This window comes from Phasianus colchicus, chromosome 12 (assembly GCF_987193195.1).
Source record: "Phasianus colchicus chromosome 12, bPhaCol1.hap1.1, whole genome shotgun sequence".
NCBI lineage: Eukaryota > Metazoa > Chordata > Aves > Galliformes > Phasianidae > Phasianus > Phasianus colchicus.
Genome location: NC_143447.1, coordinates 17,037,209 through 17,055,019, shown reverse-complemented (window position 1 = coordinate 17,055,019; position 17,811 = coordinate 17,037,209). Strand labels below are relative to the sequence as shown.

Sequence of the window (17,811 nt, the reverse complement as noted above, 5' to 3'; positions counted from 1 at the left end):
AGATACCCCATTAGTTGTGACTGAAATGTGTTGGACTTTCACTTAGTTCTGCAGAAGCAAAATCACGTTAATCATGAATCACAGTGTGCAGGTATGTGTGTAACTTGCTGATTGGTAATTAACTTGGTCTCTTATGATGAGGTGAATGTAACCTAATGTCCTGGAAAGAACAATAAGACGAGGAAATAAAAGTGAAGGAACATGTGCTTTCACAAAGCACGTTTGCATTTGAAATAGTATTCCTCAAGTTAACTATAAAATGAAAATGAGAATATGGGCAAGCATAGATGGATTAAACTGTGGACCAGATGTTGACTTAAAAAATGATAACAAAAAGCTAAGTACATATGTTTGCATGAAATATGGAGAAATGTTTTTCCTTCAGGAAAAGCATCCATATAGATAAGGTTGCTCAAGTAATGTGGTGTGACAGTTGCTATGTCAACTAGTGTTCCCCTCCACACATTTAAATTATTGAATAGCACAGTAAATGCTCGATAAAAGTAGCTCCATAGGACGTGGTTATACACCTCCTTATTTTCATCAAAGCTTTTTCAAAGTTTTCTGGCCCTTACTACATGTGTTGGACATCTCTGGACTTTGTGCTGCTCCAATTAAAGTCAGCCTTTGACCCATTATGTTCCCTTTGTCTGACTCGTGCCATAGATGTGTAATGGAGCAGTGGCTGCTTGCATTTGTAAGCATAGTGAAGGGACTGGAGGAACAGATTGAATCCATCACAGAAAAGGTGTGAAACTCCCATGCAAGTTAGTGCATAATATTTAATGAATTGATCTGGTGCTGTAAGCAAGCATCTGCCCTTGCGTGCAATGCTTTCTTCATTGTTAAACCAGTATGCAAAGTGTAATGCTTTTTGGCACATGCTTTAATAATTTATTTAAAATATAAGTTTGCTAAGCAGAATCTCCAGCCTGAAAGCCAGTGGGAGCTGGTAAATTCTGAATCAAAAAGGGAAACTAACCTTTGCACATCAGAGACATTTGTATAACCTGAGGCTAAAACAGGTGAATGATGAATCCTATTAAAGTCATTTCACTTCATTATGTGTAAATTTGTCTCTGGCTGGCAGATGGTTTTTAACTTTCTCATATTCGGCCTTATTTGGATAGCTTAGAGAACCAGAGGAGAGTGCTCTCCCTTAGGACTGGAGGAGTATGAACTCCATGCATCTGTGCATTGTACTTGCTGCATTATATCATTTTGTGTAAAAATTGTAGGGATATGTGCCACTCTGTTTAAAGACAATAAAGATATCAGGGTTCTTAAACACTCCTTAAATTGTGATTTAGGAGTGCATGTATTTGTCCTCTCTGCATGTATCTGAACTTTTGTGAATATCTGTCCATGCAGAGATTTAGGAGGCAACTCTGAAGGTACAGATACATTGCAATTGAGACACATAGGTAAGTGAAAAGCTGTTTGATATGGTGGATATGAAAACTTTTGTGCTTTACTTGCATGGCTGCCAATATTGGTGTGTATGCATATGGACAGGGGACAGAGGCTGAAATAGAATTCAATAATGTAATCTTTAGAACAGATAGCTCTCTTCGTCCCACACTTAATATGTTGCTGAATAGATACTGTGCAGGAAATGCTTTATTCATATGGCACACAGGTTGTCATACCAAAGTCACCTCAATTTCTGAGGAATATTATCTTCACTTGGTGTTTCTTGATCTCTGTTTCATGTGCAGAATTGAAAATTGGATGCCAAGGGGCGTGGAGGTGAAATTGAAATACAGTAATTGTTCCACTGTGTCATAGCAGATCAAACTAGAGTCAGCTGAAGGGAGAATTGGATCTGCGGCTGCTTGTGGAAAGGTTTAGGATCAGACTAGTATTTTACTGCAGTTCACGTGTTTCTCTCTTTTCTTTTTGTAGTTTTGGCACTTTATATGAACCAGCGATGGTGGCCTATTGAAGATGTTATAAAAACTGCTGACCCTTCTAGGGATGGGTTGATTTCGGTGAGGATGCTTTTTAAACATTTGACTTTGCCCTGGACACTCCTAGTTGAAGCAATCATAAGTAATTGTCTTTGCTCTCCTACAGCTCATTCTCTGTGAGATCTGGGGGGTATCTCCCACTGAAGAAAGGCATGCACGTTAACCCCCTGTAAACAATTTTCTGCATGCACTTTGTGATGCTGTGGGATTTATTCACACTTGTTTTTAGTTTGCCCTCAATGCCCAATAGAGGAATAATCAAATAAATGACAACTTATGTTAGCAGTACTCCTGACATTAGTGTTTGTTGACTGACTGTCTGATGGGAGTGTTACTGCTCTTTGGAACAAAGTCTTACATAATTATTTGTAAAATTGTTTTGCCTCTGATAATACTCGTGGTCATCTTATAAAGCAGATTTATTTAATAGATTTTACATATGCAATTCTTTTTTCAAACAGATGATCTTATTTATAATCTTAGAACTACATTTTCATAATTTAAGAGGTTTGTATAGCCTGTGATCTGCTTTCTACTAAGAATATGAGCCTTGTGTTGCCATGAGGCTATTAATTCAGTTCTATTTAATATCCAAACTTCTATGTCCAGATTTTCTCCTTTGTCATCTTTCTTTATTATCTACTGTATGTGGAGGTTAATTATTCACTGAATTAATTAATTTAGTTGGTTTTTTTGTTTTTGGTTTTCTTTTTTGGTGGGTAACTGATCTGGAGGGATTTTGAGATACAAATCCTTGTAAGATAGAACTTGGGGCAGAATCATAACTGTTCAGGTTTTTGAGCGTCTGCTGTATTGACAGAGAATGAAAAAATATCTGAAAACAAAAAAACTTGTCCCTTCTAGCTCATTACTAAGAGTTGAATTATTATTTGTGGAAGCACTCATTTTCAGTGTAAATGTTGGCACCACTTTTGCCTTAATGACCAATATGCTCTGCTTTGCATTCTTCCATCTGCCTGTCTTGGTTATCCAGTAAGAAACATGTCATAAAAGCTGACTGTTATTAAGCCTAGATTTTAAGTTGCTTGGGACAGGCTCTGTATTTCTTCTCTTTTCTTGCTCAGTAAGGTCCTGGCCCACTGAAGTTCTTTGATGGCATGGCAAGACACATAAAAGGGAAGTGGTGATTGGGATAGCTCATTGAATCCTGACTTTATTTCTCTTTTGGGTAAGATTAGATTGCCTAGATCATGTTTCCAAATCTGTGACTGGTTCTCTGTGATTCCATGCGAGAGGCTTTTCCTGGTGCTTTGTAATTCTTCTCTGTGACTTCAGGAGATATTTCAAGTTTTATAACTTGTTTCTAAATTATTCAGTGCCCTCTGGATGAAGGGTGGAACACTGGGAAGAATTGTTTTTATTATTCTATTTGAACCAATTCATAAGGTATTTTCCCCAGATTAAGGGTACATGTTTCTTGACATCTTTCCTTGCAGCCTCTTTAATTTTGAAACTGTTCATGAAAGGCAAAATACAGTTTTCTGCTTCACTTTTCCTTGGTCTGTTTTTGTTTCTTCACTAAGGTCCAGACGTTTGGAGAAAGGATTGTCCTCTTTGTTCTAAACTACATTATTTTTGGAATGCCGGAAGGGAATTCAGCTAATGGTGCATTCTTTCTACCTCACTCTGCCACTGAGTGTGCCAAAATACTCTGGAGAAATGGCGAGGCTGTTGCCTTTTACTCAGTGAAGATGAAAGGTAAGGTCATGTTAGAGGCATGTTCCCATTAGCTTCTGATAGCTAGAAATGTAATACTTTTGTTTATCTTTCAATATAAATAATCTTGGCTCTCACTTACATTTTTATATCAAATCTCTCTCAGAGTGAATTTGGGGAACAGGCCTTCCCAGAATTTGGAAGCCATCCATATTACTTTCATTTTAACATGATGGTTCCAAACTCTATTCTCAGTTACAGTGAATGATTTAAGGTACTGGTGTATTCAAATGAAATATGCTTTAATACAGACAACAAGAAGGTTGCGTATCTATGAACAAACATTCAAGGCTTGCTCACAGAATGGAGAACTGAATCTCAGAAACAGTGATATCTGAAAGAAAGGAGTATAGTTTGTTGTGGGAAGGCAGTGTACCAGGCAAGAAGTGGTAGCGTCCCTGGATGTGGAAGGAGCAGTGGCTAGGTTCTGTAGAGGAACATGTATACACTAGATCAGTCCTGGCATGGTTTATCCATTTGTGGTGCTCCTGGTTTAAAGGATGATGATTAATGGATATTGTCATTAATTGATTAACTTGCACAGAAAAACATGAGGTCATATTTGATTCTTTATGCATTCCTACACCAGTAAAAGTTTGAGGGAAGGGCTTTTATTAAAATGAACGTTTATTAATGGAGGTGTATTGCTATCTACTGTGGAAAAGGCTTCATTAGAGTAACTCCAGGTATGCAGCTGGGTAATATGTACCCTCCTTCAAAAGCTGATTACCTGTCTATGTTTATCTTGTGTACATCTGTTTCTTCATAACTGGCAAATGTTTCAGTGACCACAGTGTGTTTTCCTTTAAGTCCATATTTCTGAGCAAAGCCTTTGAAAAGAAACACTTGTATGTTTCTTTTCTGTAATGATTAATGCATAAGTAAAACAAATTTGCACAGTAGTCTTTTATGAGTGGAGTATTAGCCAAGTTGAAAATGTTTCCAAGTAAATTAAGAGTTTTAAACCACGTCCACATAAAATACAAGCCCTTCGAGTCCAGCTTTGTCAGCGTCTGTCTTTTGTTGCCAGTGCCTTTTTTCTCTGGGCAGCTATGTTTGTAAGTTTTTGGCCTGTGTCACAAAATACTGCAGTGTTTTGCCAAAGCTTTTTTGGGAAGCTTGATACTGATTGTTTTTGCCCCTTTCTGCTATTTTCTGTGTATATTTGGAAAATATTTCTGCTTTCTGAAGTTCTATGATTTCAATTTCACATCTGCCATGCTCTGGCTGATCCTGTTCTTTCTGCTTTATGGAAGAGCCATGGATTTATTATTCTGGAAACAAGCTGAGTATCTTCTCTTAGAAATCATATATCACAAAGTTGTTCTAGATTTTTTTTAGCCACTTTTTGTTTTGTTCCCCTCTTACTATTCTGCTTTGAACATTTAGGAGGAGCAGCTTTATGGACTAGACATTACATTGCGCTGGACCTCTGTTACAGCTTCTAGTCCTACAAAGAAATGATTTTCTTCTGTACCCACTAAATGATTCTGATTGCCTTTATTCCTGTGCTGTGCAGTTCCCTGGCCATTCTCTATGGTTTTATTTTCTCCAGTAGGTAATTGAGAGTCTCATGCTGATGTTGTGTTCAACTGTATTTTTCATCTGTGGATTTTCCAATATCCAAAGTATGACAAAAAAACATGCTTCAGTGGAGACAAATAAGCCAGAACAAATCTGTGGAGCACAGCTATCTCAACCATGGATTTTCTGTGTGAATCATAGAAGTGGTGACCAAGGAGGAGAGAGTCTCTTCTATCTTTGCTCCAGATCTAGTGTGCCATTATGCAAGCTAAATTTTCAATGGACATCATTGATTCCAGTTAACCAGCTTGACAATATTGTACAAAGTGAACTTTGTGATTTCGGCTCTGTTCAACGTATCCATCCATCTTTTGAACATCCTTAACTGGATCTCCTTTGGTAGTCCAGCTAAAAATGGATGGATGGTTTTGAGCACTCGTGTTGCTCAGAGACGCAATGACTTTAAGTCAGTGTCTTGAGACAGTTTGGCAACTGCTGACACTGGTTGTCCTGCACCTGTTGTGTAGATAAACAGAAGTCTCATTCTTCAAGGCTATCAGTTTTCGTGAGCATTAGACACCTTTATTAAAACAAAATTTATTCATGACTACACAGATCATCACCCTAACCTCTCTGGTATGTGCCTATTCCTATCCAATGACAGGCATGCAGCATTTACCACTGGGTGTCCTAAAGATTGATGAGACGTACTAAGCCACTAATGAGGCTGATAAGACACTTTGTCACGTGCCAAGATAAATGTCTTCAATTTTATCTATGTCAGCAGCTTCCATATTAGACAGCTGATGAGTTAGACCTCACTGAATGTAGCTACTTAAAGGAACAACAGGAAATTAGTTTCCTGTCCTTGTACCTTTGCAAATGGCAGCCTGCAATTCTAAAATAATGTGGGTTTTTTTAGTAGTGGTGTAGGATTATTGATACTCCTTTTTGTATTGATACTCCTATGTATTGATACATAGTCACAAAGTGACTATGTAATTCCCTGAAAACCTTTTATTTTTATGTACAGAAGGTTATTAATAACTGAAAATAGATTTTTACCACCTTCACGTTAGTCTGCAACAGTCAGGAGAATGTAGAAAACTGTGCAAATAAATCAGAGAGGAAGTCTGATGGTGCCTGAGCCAGCCAGGACTGTCTTAGTTCGTTTAAGAATTGAGAGTAACAAAAGCCTTTTTTGGTATTGAGCTGCATTGGCAAATGGGTATGTGTGTTATGTGTGTGTAGGTGCTGCTTGGTGTGAGGTCGTTCACTGTCCATTCCCACTTCCCATCCCTCCATCCCCGTTCCATGAGAGCCTACATACCTAACCTTGCAATGTCTTCGGTTTACTTGTAGTTTATAATTTTCTGTGGGCAAGAACACAAACACAGCCTTGTCCCCTGTGAGAAGCCTTGAGCCAGGTCTTACATTGGAATGGAAGAGGCAGATTCTATTTTTGACTTATTTTTCAGTTAACAAGGCACACTGCTATGAAACCTGTGGGCTGTTTGTCAAAAAGCAATATCAAACACCTAAACAGGTAACACTAGAATGCTTCAAAATGATAATAAATTCTCTATCAGATTGTTTTTGAAAGTGGCTGCATGAGCTAAAATATCAAAACTTGGTTATCTATAGAAATTTAAAAAAAAAAAAAAATTCACAAGTTGCATACATTTATTGTAGGAAAAGAAGTTATCAGAAGTGAAGCTAACCTGGCAGACTATTAGCTGGAATCTTGTTGGACAGTTGTTTTTCTCTCCCCGTATTTTCTAGCAATAATGTTTTTAACGTGCATTTTTGAAGTAGATTGAAGGTTCTGGCTGTAATAAAAATTAAATGACTACATACCAGTCAAGACATGAATTCATTTAATTTTATTGGAGACACATACACATTCTCACACACAAATTCACACAACGGATTGACCCTTAGGTTCTGTTCAGCAGAAAACCTCCCCACCCTTTCTGTAGCCACTCAGGCTGCAGAAGGCCTGTCCAAACACGTGTGTGCCAGGTTAACTTGTTCAGCAGGGAAACAATCAGTATGCACAACCTGGGTTTTGTTGTTGTTGGCTTTTTTTTTTTTTTTTTTTCCTGGTTTGTGGCTCTTTGGGAATGCTAATGGCTGCCTGCTTTTCTGCCCTTATAATATCTGTTTACAATTTTGCTGTCTCATAAGTTGGTCATTTGGCATTTGTGACCTAACCAAGCAGATCAAAGGCTTTCAAAGGGGAGACTATGAATGCTTTCATTCCTATTGCCAGTGCCCATATTTTCCCTGTCTCTTCCCTCACCTCAGGACTTAGTATGTGTGTTTCAGCAATGAAACAAACCTTTAAACAAAATGTATCAGACCCCTGATCTCCTTTGGGCCACCATTAGCTTATGATAACCTCTTTGCTATTGGATTGGAACTGTAATTAATATGACCTTCATTCCGAAGGTTTTTGTTTATTTTATTTCGAATGTCTGTAGGCTATAACTCTTCTGTTTTCCAGGGAGAAGGTGAAGAATGGTTTCGTGGTTTTTTTATTTACAGTGCCTTTAGACATTACAAGTTTTCGTCATCTTCTCAACAAAATTAGGAGCACAGACATAAATCACTCAACTCTTGGATTTGCTACCACAGCAGTCTCATAAGGATTTATAGGAGACAGACTATAGGTGTTAATAATAAGCTTATAAAGTCACTTGCAACATGCAGGAATTCTTAAAGCTATTGACTTCATGAGAAGTTTGTCCTGTTTTTACACTGTATGATGCAATACTGCTGAAATACATCTCTTTTGGGCTTTCAGCTAACAACGGGACTGGGGATATACTCAATTTCTTGGCTCATGAGAAAAGAGCAACTACCCATCATGTGTTACAAATATTGAAAGGTTATAAACACCACCACAAACCAACAATGTGCTTGAACATGTGTTTGAAGTTAAGCATGCACTTTGATTAAGCAGGGGTGGACCAGCCCTGAATATGAATGGATTGGTTATGTAGTTCTTGCTGTATGGCCGAGAATGTGTGTGACATGGGCTATTGCTCAAAGTGAGAGCTACAGCCTTGACAAATCAGTCTAGAATTAAATACATTCATGTGTGCTTTGCTGAATTAGTATCCTGGAAAAAGCATAATCAAAGTCAGGTTTCACAAATACCAGCAAAAGTTACTTGATGCAGCCTTAAGAAACAGAAGAAGACCTTAGTTTAATTTTGCTATGGGGTTATGTGATAAAGTGGTTTGTATTAAAAGTCTTGTACTGGAACTTGGGAAAAGCCATTCTAATGTTTCATCCTGTGCGATAGGTCTTTGTGAAGTGATGAAATTTTTATGACTGGAGACACTTAAAATTTAGACTGGATGGTAGACTAGGAGGTGATAAGAAAGAAAACCAAGGAGGTCTTCATGCAATTTAGCAAAAAAAAAACCCAAAAAACCAAAAAAACAACGTCATATGTAATATTGAATGACATATTATAAATGTTATATTATATGTTGGTATAAAGGTGTGGATATCCATTTTTATTTAAGTTATCACATATCCTGGTAGAAGCATAAGATAGAATCTTTGTAAATATTTTTTTGAAATGAAGATATATATGAGTGTAATCTTTCAATGCTAACCTTATCTGAAATGTACATGGATGGTAAATTGGTGCTAGTCAGTCATTTCAGGGTTGAGTCCTTGTGTTGTCAAGTAGTTTTCTTGTCTTGTGGCTTGTGTACATAGATGGTCTGATTATGAAGAGTCCAAGTCTGGAAAACACTCTGGTGACATGCATAGCAGGTACTCTCAGTTTAATGGCATACATCTTTCTCTTGGAAGGCATTTTACTTTTATCACTACTGTCTGTCCAAATGCAGTTTATTTGGGAGTAGCCTTGTAGTCTCAGTAGAGCTATCAAGGCAGTATTTGTGGTTAGAATCCCACTGCTGTTAGTTAGTGCAGCACTGTCAATTTCGTTTTCAAATTAATATATATATCTTTTTACCATCTTCTTTCAGGGAGTCTATGTGATGGTACTACCAGTCACTGTTACTTGCTGCCAGTTTTGGATACTATATTTGTCCAGAGAAAGTATAGAAGAGGCGGCCTAGGGATGAAAATGCTGCGTGATTTCTGTCAGTCTTTCAAGACTGAGGATGCCTTGGGGATCAGCTGCCCTATTTCTGCTGCCATGTATCAAGGTAAATTGTTTGATGTGGAAACATTAGGTAAGGGTCATGTATAATGTATAAATTTCAATATGGTCATGGTAGGATTTTCTTAGCTATGTAAGTGTTCAGTGTACTTGTATGAACTGAACTGTTTTTATCATGGTTAGTTTTCTTGAGATATCTGAACTTCCTGCAGAAAGGTAGGACAATATTTATGTGAAACGATTAGAATGGGTACTGCCTCTTTCACATTTTGCATTCTTATTTTGCTGTCTATGAGAAATAGAATTATGTCAGTGCCCTGGACAGTGACTTATCAGCTCTGTTTACATGGGAGAGATGTTGTCAAGGCTGCACTATGAATATAATGCTCTTGTAAATGCTGCATTTGTAAAAATAATAATAATAATAGAAAAAAATTACATGCAACAAACTATGCACCTGGATTCTGCTCATGTATTATTGGTACTTTTTTCATTATTGGCGATCTTGAAACATTTGTCACTTTTACAAGATTGATAAATAGTTTTATTTCTTCTCCATGTTCAGGTTGGATTTCTGGTTTTACTAGTAAAATTGTCAGGAAATATCTCTGATAATATTATTGGTAAAACTTTCTTCTTTAGAGGAGCGTTTTTTGTAAAAAAAAAAAGTCTCTGTATGGCATAGAGTCTTTGCTGTCATTTTTAGGAGAGCTTTTCTATTGATTTATGACTTTGCATCCATTTCCTAATGTATGTCAACGCAATTTTTTACTGTATCTGTAGTCAGAATGTGTCTCCGAATGCATGGAAAACGTACACCAGGATTTCCTAATGCACTGATATTTCTAAATTCAGGGAAGAATAAAATTTACAACATTCTTTGCTCAGTAAAATCATTTTTTCCTATGGCAGGCATCAGTGGTTCTAATTGTTTTTTTGGGGGGGAGATCTTTGTAAAAATACTAATAATGGAAGTTAAATGTTGAATATATATTGCTTATATTGGAGTTGCCTTTTGTTTTCTTTCACTGGCATCACAATCTCTTACTTGAAATGAAGTTTGCAACCTTTTACTCTAAAGTGCTGTTCTGAATGTTCACAGTTTTCACTAGCATGCTATACACAATTGTATAATAAGATGAAGTATAATAGAATAATATTTTTTAAAAATGCTATAGAGGCCTGAAAGGAAATAAAAAGCCTTTTAGCAAGCATCTCTATTTTGACGTACATGTTACTTTCAGTAGCTTTTATTGAAATGATTAATTTAGCTTGGATATCTTTGGATAAAATTAGTGACAGTGTTCTGTTCATGACTGTATAAAGAATGTGTATGTACTAGTTTGGGTTTTGACATCCCGTTGTTAAACTCAACTGAATGTTGAAGATAAAAGATCCATTTAAATTCATACTGCAGTGTGATGGAGTACAGTGGTCAAAGGAGAGCACAAAAATCATATTCCTGTTTACACATTGCTGTCTTAGTAAAAATGGTATAATTTGATAGAACGCTGGTTACAGAAAGTTTAAAAATGCCCTTTAAGTTTGCTCAACTAATTCAACTATTTTCTCAACTATGTCCTGTAACATATTCTTCCTCTTGGATCTGCAGACTTGCAGACTTCTAAGGAAACTGCTATGTAAGACTGATTTCAATTTAATAAGATAGGCATGCCTAAAATTGATTGCATATCCAAACTATATTAATCTCTCAGTGTAGAGACAGTGGTAGGAATCCATGGAAATACAGTTTCTAAAGACAATCATACATTTGACACATGTAACCATGTTATTCCTCTATTAGTCTTCATATTTTCTGTTTTTCCAAGTCCAAAGAAATAAACCACAGCATTGGAATGTTGTAGTGATATTGATGCAGAAACAAACTGATATGAAATTTTTGTCTATAAATAGAAAACAAAGGAGCATTCGTATCTGTTAAAGCTGGAAGATACTGAAAGATATCTTTCATTTCAGAGTACTGAGGGCAAAAAGACACATACTACTGTTAATTTAAAACCTGCTGTGTTTCTGGAGGTAGTTCTGTGATGCAGGTCCTGCAGAAGTCTTTGCAAAATTTCTGTGCTGAGGAAGTAATTTCTGTGATGAGGAAGTAATCTAAAGTGAAGCAGATAGACAGAATTCCACAGTTTTTGTCTGGGCTATTCCACATTGCTTTTCTCTAAAAGCACCACCTGAAGGAAAAAGGAAGATGAGAAGAGAGAAGAAAAGGAACTAATGGAAGTAGGTCTCAGAGAATTTCCAGGATAGAATACAGTCCCCCTTCCATTGTACTTTTCATTCATTCATGCTTTTTTACCTTTTGATTTTTCCTGTTCAGTTTGCCTGAAATACTTGCAGACTTACCCTGAGGAGCAGAAGCGACTCTGGGAGGTGGAAGCACCAGGAGATTGGAGCCAGCGAGTGAATATCTGGTTAAAAATTCAGATGGAGTCATCCCCTTCAGGAAGTAAGTTAAACAGTGTGAACGTGGCCACATTAATTCTGTAAAGATACGAATTAAAATCAAAGGTTAGATTGTGATAAAAGGCAGTGTCTATGTGGTTTGCAAATAGAGAAACCACTGAGAATGCATTCCAGTTCACTGGTCTTTTCCCAGTAAGCAGGACATTTCTTAGAAAGTGTGAGGTAATGAAGTTGAACTACAAAGAATCTGAGAGGGATTGAACGAATCAGAGTCTTAGCATAAAATGTCTGTAACTCTCATTGCAGTGCACTTACAGCAGGTTAGAAGTTAGTTAAAAAAAACTGTTGTTGCACAGCGCAATGTCTGGGTTATGGAGAGGGGTTTGTATCTCTGAAATTATTACAGAAGATAAATTTATATGGCCACTGGGCAGTGTTTAATTACCTTCGATTTGTTGCCAGTACCATTCTTGGATGGAAGCACAGACATTTTCATTATGGCTTTTTGGAAGATTGAAAGTTCTCTCCTGCAGGGTAAATCCCTCTTGCTGGGAGCATTTTCTGCCTACTTCATAAAAGACAGCAAAAGAGTAGAAACCCTTTTGACAGTTTATAAGGGGATCTTGTTGATGCAATCTGTTCAACTGGCCTGGGGATCCAGACAGGCTCCTCTGCTGCCTGCACACAAGCTGTGATCAGCATTAGATTCCAAAAGAAGGGCACACATTGTCTTTTTCTGAAAGTGCAGAGCAAGGAGTGCTGCAGAGCAAATTGCTCCCACCCCTTCCCACATCTGTCCTTCTTTGTCTGGCTTGGGGACCTTTAGCAAAAACATTGTGTTTCATCTTGCCTACAGAACCCCACAGGAGAATCAAGCCAGAATTTTGCCCTAGGCTGAGTTTCTCTGAAGCCATTATATTTATGTTCCTCATGCTTTAAAACAACAAATCTGGTGTTCCTTTTTCCTTTAATCCATCTTGCTCAGTTCAGTTTATTAATGGCAATTGAAGAGAACTGTGATCAGATCATCAAAAAGAAAGCAGATCCTAGAGGAGAGTGTAATTTCTTTTTTCATTCTTCTTTTTGCCATCTTCAACAAAAATAAACAAAGAGAAACAACTCAAAAATCAGGTAAATATAATTCCGCCAGAGTGGCTGTCATTTAGAAATACATGTGAGGCCTGGCATCTGCCTTGGGGATAGAAACTATGCATTTCTGTCTACAAAAAGAAGGAAAAGGGAAACTATAAACCAGAAACAGCAGGACAGGGAGGTGGGGGCAGTAGGGAAGGGAGTGGATCTGTCTGATAAATAGATTGTGAACTGTGGTGTGTTGTTCATAGCGAAAGAGAGCAGAAGCCACTGAACTTAGTACTTAAATACAGAATAAAAATCTGCTTTTTAAATTATGTTCTCCACTCTGGTGCACAGCTCACCAGGCAGCACTTTTCTTTACACTGAATGTGCTGAACAGGCTTTACTTTATCTGTCTTCAGTGGAAAATCACCCCTCTATAAAAATAGTATTTTAAAACAGTGTGTAATAGAGTTATTATTTCCATTTACCTATAGAATCTACTTGTGTATTTGTGCAAATTACTTACCCACGAGATTACCAATTGAGAGCACAGAATAGATAATACCTGATAAAATTTGGGGAGGATGTCCCTGGTTGTTCTTTGTCCTAAAGGTAATGCTAGGCCTATGTAGCTCTGGAAATTGCGAGAATTTTCCAGGGCTTCATGCTGTCTGATAGCAGATAGTAGAAAAGCAGAAACATTTTCTGAGTGCAGGGAACATGTGCTTTTTAGAAGGATCTGTCATGCTGTTTGCCATAAATGAAAGGAGAAATTTTTGTTTCTAGAGCTGTGGTACAGGGTCTAATAAGAGGAGCGTGATGTAGCATAGTATGGAAACCACTGGAGTTGTGCTCTTACCTCTTGTTGCATGTGGACACATTCAGTTGAACATTTAATCACTTGGGAACATGGTGCTTCGTTCCTATTTGTACTGTTATGTAGAAAGAAAAACATAATGTAAATCAACATTGTCAGCTCCAATCTGGATCTGTGGCAACAGTCACAAAAATAGACCAATTTTATTCTGCTGTGATTTCTTAGATTCCTGTCAATGTTGGTGATGCTTTCTAATGTTTTGGAACAAAATTATTAAAAAAGGGAAGGGGAGGGGAGGAGAGGGAAGGAGAAGAGAGAGAAGGGAAGGAAAGGAAAGGAATTGTTTATATTACATTGTGTTTTCCAAGTCTTGGGAATGAATACTGTTAAAGCTGTTGTGAGAATTTTATAATCCTAGGTATTCCAAAAATGTTTCTGCAACCTTGAGGTTAGAGTTTTTAATTTTGCAAGGTTATGTGGCTGCATCTAGTGGCAATACAGATAAACTGCAGCACCATTATACTGTGCATAGATGCATAGAACACTGATGTATACATATATCTATAAAAATCAATCTCCTTAGCATGTCATCACCCATTCATTCATATTGAGTTAATTTTAACTGTTTGAAAAATGGAGAGATTTGCTTACATCAAATATGTGATAGAAACATAGTGACATTTTTCTTCTGTGGCTGACTGGAGAAACAGAAACCATTTAACATGATTGTTTGAGTTGTAGTTGCAGAATCTACAAGATAGAGACTTCAGCTGTTTTAAAATAGTTTATGAATACACATAAAACTTGTAAGTGTGAAGCTACTGCAAAAAATAAACACTTCAAGCACTAATTTAATGTATTTCAAATGGTTGCTTATAATCTTTTCTCTGAGTTTTCAGAGTATTTTCTGAAAAGGAAGAAGGTTATGGATTTTCTGGGCTTTAGAATGAATGGATTATTAATTCAGCAGAACTTGCAGGCTAAGAAAGACCCAGGGTCATTTGGTTTCTAGCACAGTTGTTCACTATAAGGAGCTAAAAATAAGATTCTTAAGGTTTAAATGCTCTCTTCTAACAGAGCAGCTACATTCACCTGGTCTTGGTAGTAAACTTTCTACAGTTCAGCATTGTCTGGTCTTTTTCTCTTCAAGTAATAATCAAAATTAGATCTGCTTAGTGCCACTTGGCTGTTCTTTGCAAGTTTTGCCTCATCATTAATCACTAAGATTCTTCTGAAACATTGAAAAAATGGACTTAGAGACTCCCTTCAAATTGTTCACTGTGATATTTTAATCTGTGAGGATGATGGAAGCTACCAAAAGACAGATATAGACAAAAACATTTTGAACAACTTACCCAACTTAATCAGATATAATTCTTATGCAGAAACTGAAGAAGTATTCTGATAGCATCTACAAAAGGTAACTTCGTGGTAGAGCTAGATGATTGGCCTGGGAACTCTTTCAAGTGTGGAGCTTTAAATATTTAAGTGCTAGTCAGGAAGCTGTTAGAGAACAGAGGTAGCTGTTTCTTGATCAAACAGATTAAATTGTCTTTTGTGATACTGTCATCATCTGCCCTGGTTTGTTTAATTAACAAAAGCAAGGTAAGAGGGGTAGCATCCAAACAGCTCTTTCTCATGCATTTTTGAAGTGAAAATTTGTGTGAAAGTCTGCTGAGATTTTTTCACTTTTAACTGTTTCTGGAGCAGAACTATTCTCATTTCTTCAGAGGGTAAACAGATCTCTTGTGTGAAGAATACTCACACTAATAAACCCAGACAATCAGATGCAAACCAGGTGAATAAAGTGCAGTGATAAATTTGCCATTTTGAGTTGCTTTGTCATTGGTGGCCTTTTCCCTTTTTAGTGAATTAAGCATGAGAAATACCATCACAAATAGCAGTGGGTGTTATTTTACTTCTGGCCCATTGATTTATATAGCTAATCAGTAGCAGTTAGTGATAATATAAATAATAAAGGCTGTTTCTCACTACTGTTTTTGTTTTGATCCTTACTGAGATAAACAAACTGTAACCAAGCTGGTATACAGCGCATTCTAAGGTTTGCACGTGCAATGGCTTTCCGAACTCAACTCGTGTGTTTTCCTGCACCTGTACAGTGGCTTGAGATGGCACCTTTAGGGCAAGGAGGCCATGCTCCTTACAGTTTGAAGTGTTTTATGCCACTACTGAGCTGCATAACTGACTGTTCTTAGCTTTTTGCAGGATAAAGGCTTCAGACGGGCCAACAGGTTTCAGTGGAGCCTCAGCCTAGTTACAGGAATATATATCTGACACAAAAATCACAGTGAGGCTTTTTCACTTAATAAAGAAAAAGGATTGAGGAATTGGAAGCAAAACAAAGAGCTGCAGGGATTGTTTCCCCAACATGTTTTGGTTGCTGCACAAGAATTAAATCAGTTTGTTTTCTTCAGATATGAATCTCCTGGGGGAACCGTAGCAGTGCTGACCCCTGTGGTGTACACTTTCACATTATGTGTTGTGGTCATGGGTGTAGAGCCCACCCAGTCAGATAAAGGCTTCATGAACTTCCAGTTTTCTTAATGCTGACACTTCTGAAAATGTAGGCAGAACAGCAGGAAAGGAGCTGTTCTTTGTAAACAATGCAGCAAAGTTTCTTGACCTTGCATGTTAATGGGGACTTTTAGTGACACAGGCAAGTCAACACTAATGTTGTTTTTGTATAATCTGATGTTCTTGGTTCTGATTTCAGGGCATGGAATACATTCTTGATGTTGAGAAAGAGGCAGGAGGTGCCACAGGAAAATAAATAAATAAACAAACAAAGAAGATGACATAGCGAGCAGTAAGGACTCTAAACTCACAGAGTCCTGAGCAGCAGGACATAGAACAAGGTGGAGGCAACAGTCATCAATGCAAAGGATCCAGAAGAGGAGCAGATCCTCAGGATGTTGTTGGAGACAAGGCCATCAAATGATTCAGAATTATACCATAACTGCACTCTAAAAGTGCAACAAAATCTCAGTCTAGTTTAAAAAAAAAAATGTAATTGAATGTTCATAATTTGTAACACCAGATAGACCTTTTCTGGTAAGATGTAATTTTTTTGCAAGGAACATGTTCTCTGTCTTGTGTTTTATTTTAATAAAGCTTCTATTTACTGATTGTCTTTTCATTTTTTTCTTACCAAGTGATTAAGCCTAGTTATTTCCCTGCTCAGGAAAGATTTTAATGGATTGCATGAGATGACCAAAAGGGAATAATTGGAAGGCTCGCAGATACTGATGTAAGAAGATATTTCTATGGAAACCACATCCTGCATTATGGAAGAGAGATACCGCAACACACATTGGTATCAGAATGACAGCTGTAACCTTCCTTTCAAAGTGAACAATTGATGTTTCAATTTGCTTTCATTTGAGCTTTTCTAGAGAAAAATCTGCCTTAAACTCAGTGGTGGACAGGAGGTTATGCAAACTCCATTAATGCAGAAAAAGTTCAGTACACAGAAGAAGGTGAGCTATAGGCCTTAAGTTGCCTTTAAATTCAGACACTGTGATCATTCTGTGAGTGATTTTAGAGTTTAGCAGTTTGTGTAGATTATATATTGCATGTTTTATTTCAGGTAGGATCTTTTTTTTTTTGTTTGTTTTTAAATTTAATTAACATAGAAGTGTAACATATTTCACCAGATTACTTGGGTCATGGCTTGATGAAGAAATCTTGTTCACTGAAAACTGATTCTGTATTAAATTCTTTTTAGTGAAAAATTTCTAATGCTTGAATATGGTATTAATAATTGAAAGTGAATTCTTAAGAATCAGGTCTTTAGTCTTGTGGGGAATTCTCTGCAAAGAGATGAGCTCAGTGGTGGGCAGCACTAGTGTCTTGAGGAACCTGAATAGATTTAGCAGCCTGAATTCTTAAATGGATGTCTTGGAAGAAGAAGAGGTAGCTATTTCAAATCCAATATTACCAGGGAGGCTCTGTTCCTATGGCTCTTCTGTCTCAAAGAGAGTAAGAGAATACAGTTAGGACTAACTTCATCTTCAGGTTGATTGTCTACAGGCTGCAGGAGAGTACAAGCTTGCTCTTCATTCTTTCAGAAATGTGGGCTTGTGGAACAATTA

The 17,811-nt window shown here is 37.2% G+C and overlaps 1 protein-coding gene across 1 annotated transcript in view; it reads left to right on the top strand.

Annotated features, from left to right (window-relative positions):
• The window catches only part of FAM169B (Protein), a 38,021-nt gene extending 21,345 nt beyond the window's left edge, over positions 1 to 16,676 (top strand). The window contains 7 exon segments of the mRNA XM_090149079.1: positions 1,906 to 1,991; positions 3,515 to 3,689; positions 9,242 to 9,424; positions 11,720 to 11,848; positions 15,085 to 15,095; positions 15,456 to 15,506; positions 16,434 to 16,676. Of these exon segments, the coding sequence (XP_090005205.1) occupies positions 1,906 to 1,991; positions 3,515 to 3,689; positions 9,242 to 9,424; positions 11,720 to 11,848; positions 15,085 to 15,095; positions 15,456 to 15,506; positions 16,434 to 16,676 (878 nt within the window).
• Positions 16,677 to 17,811: the final 1,135 nt, after the last annotated feature.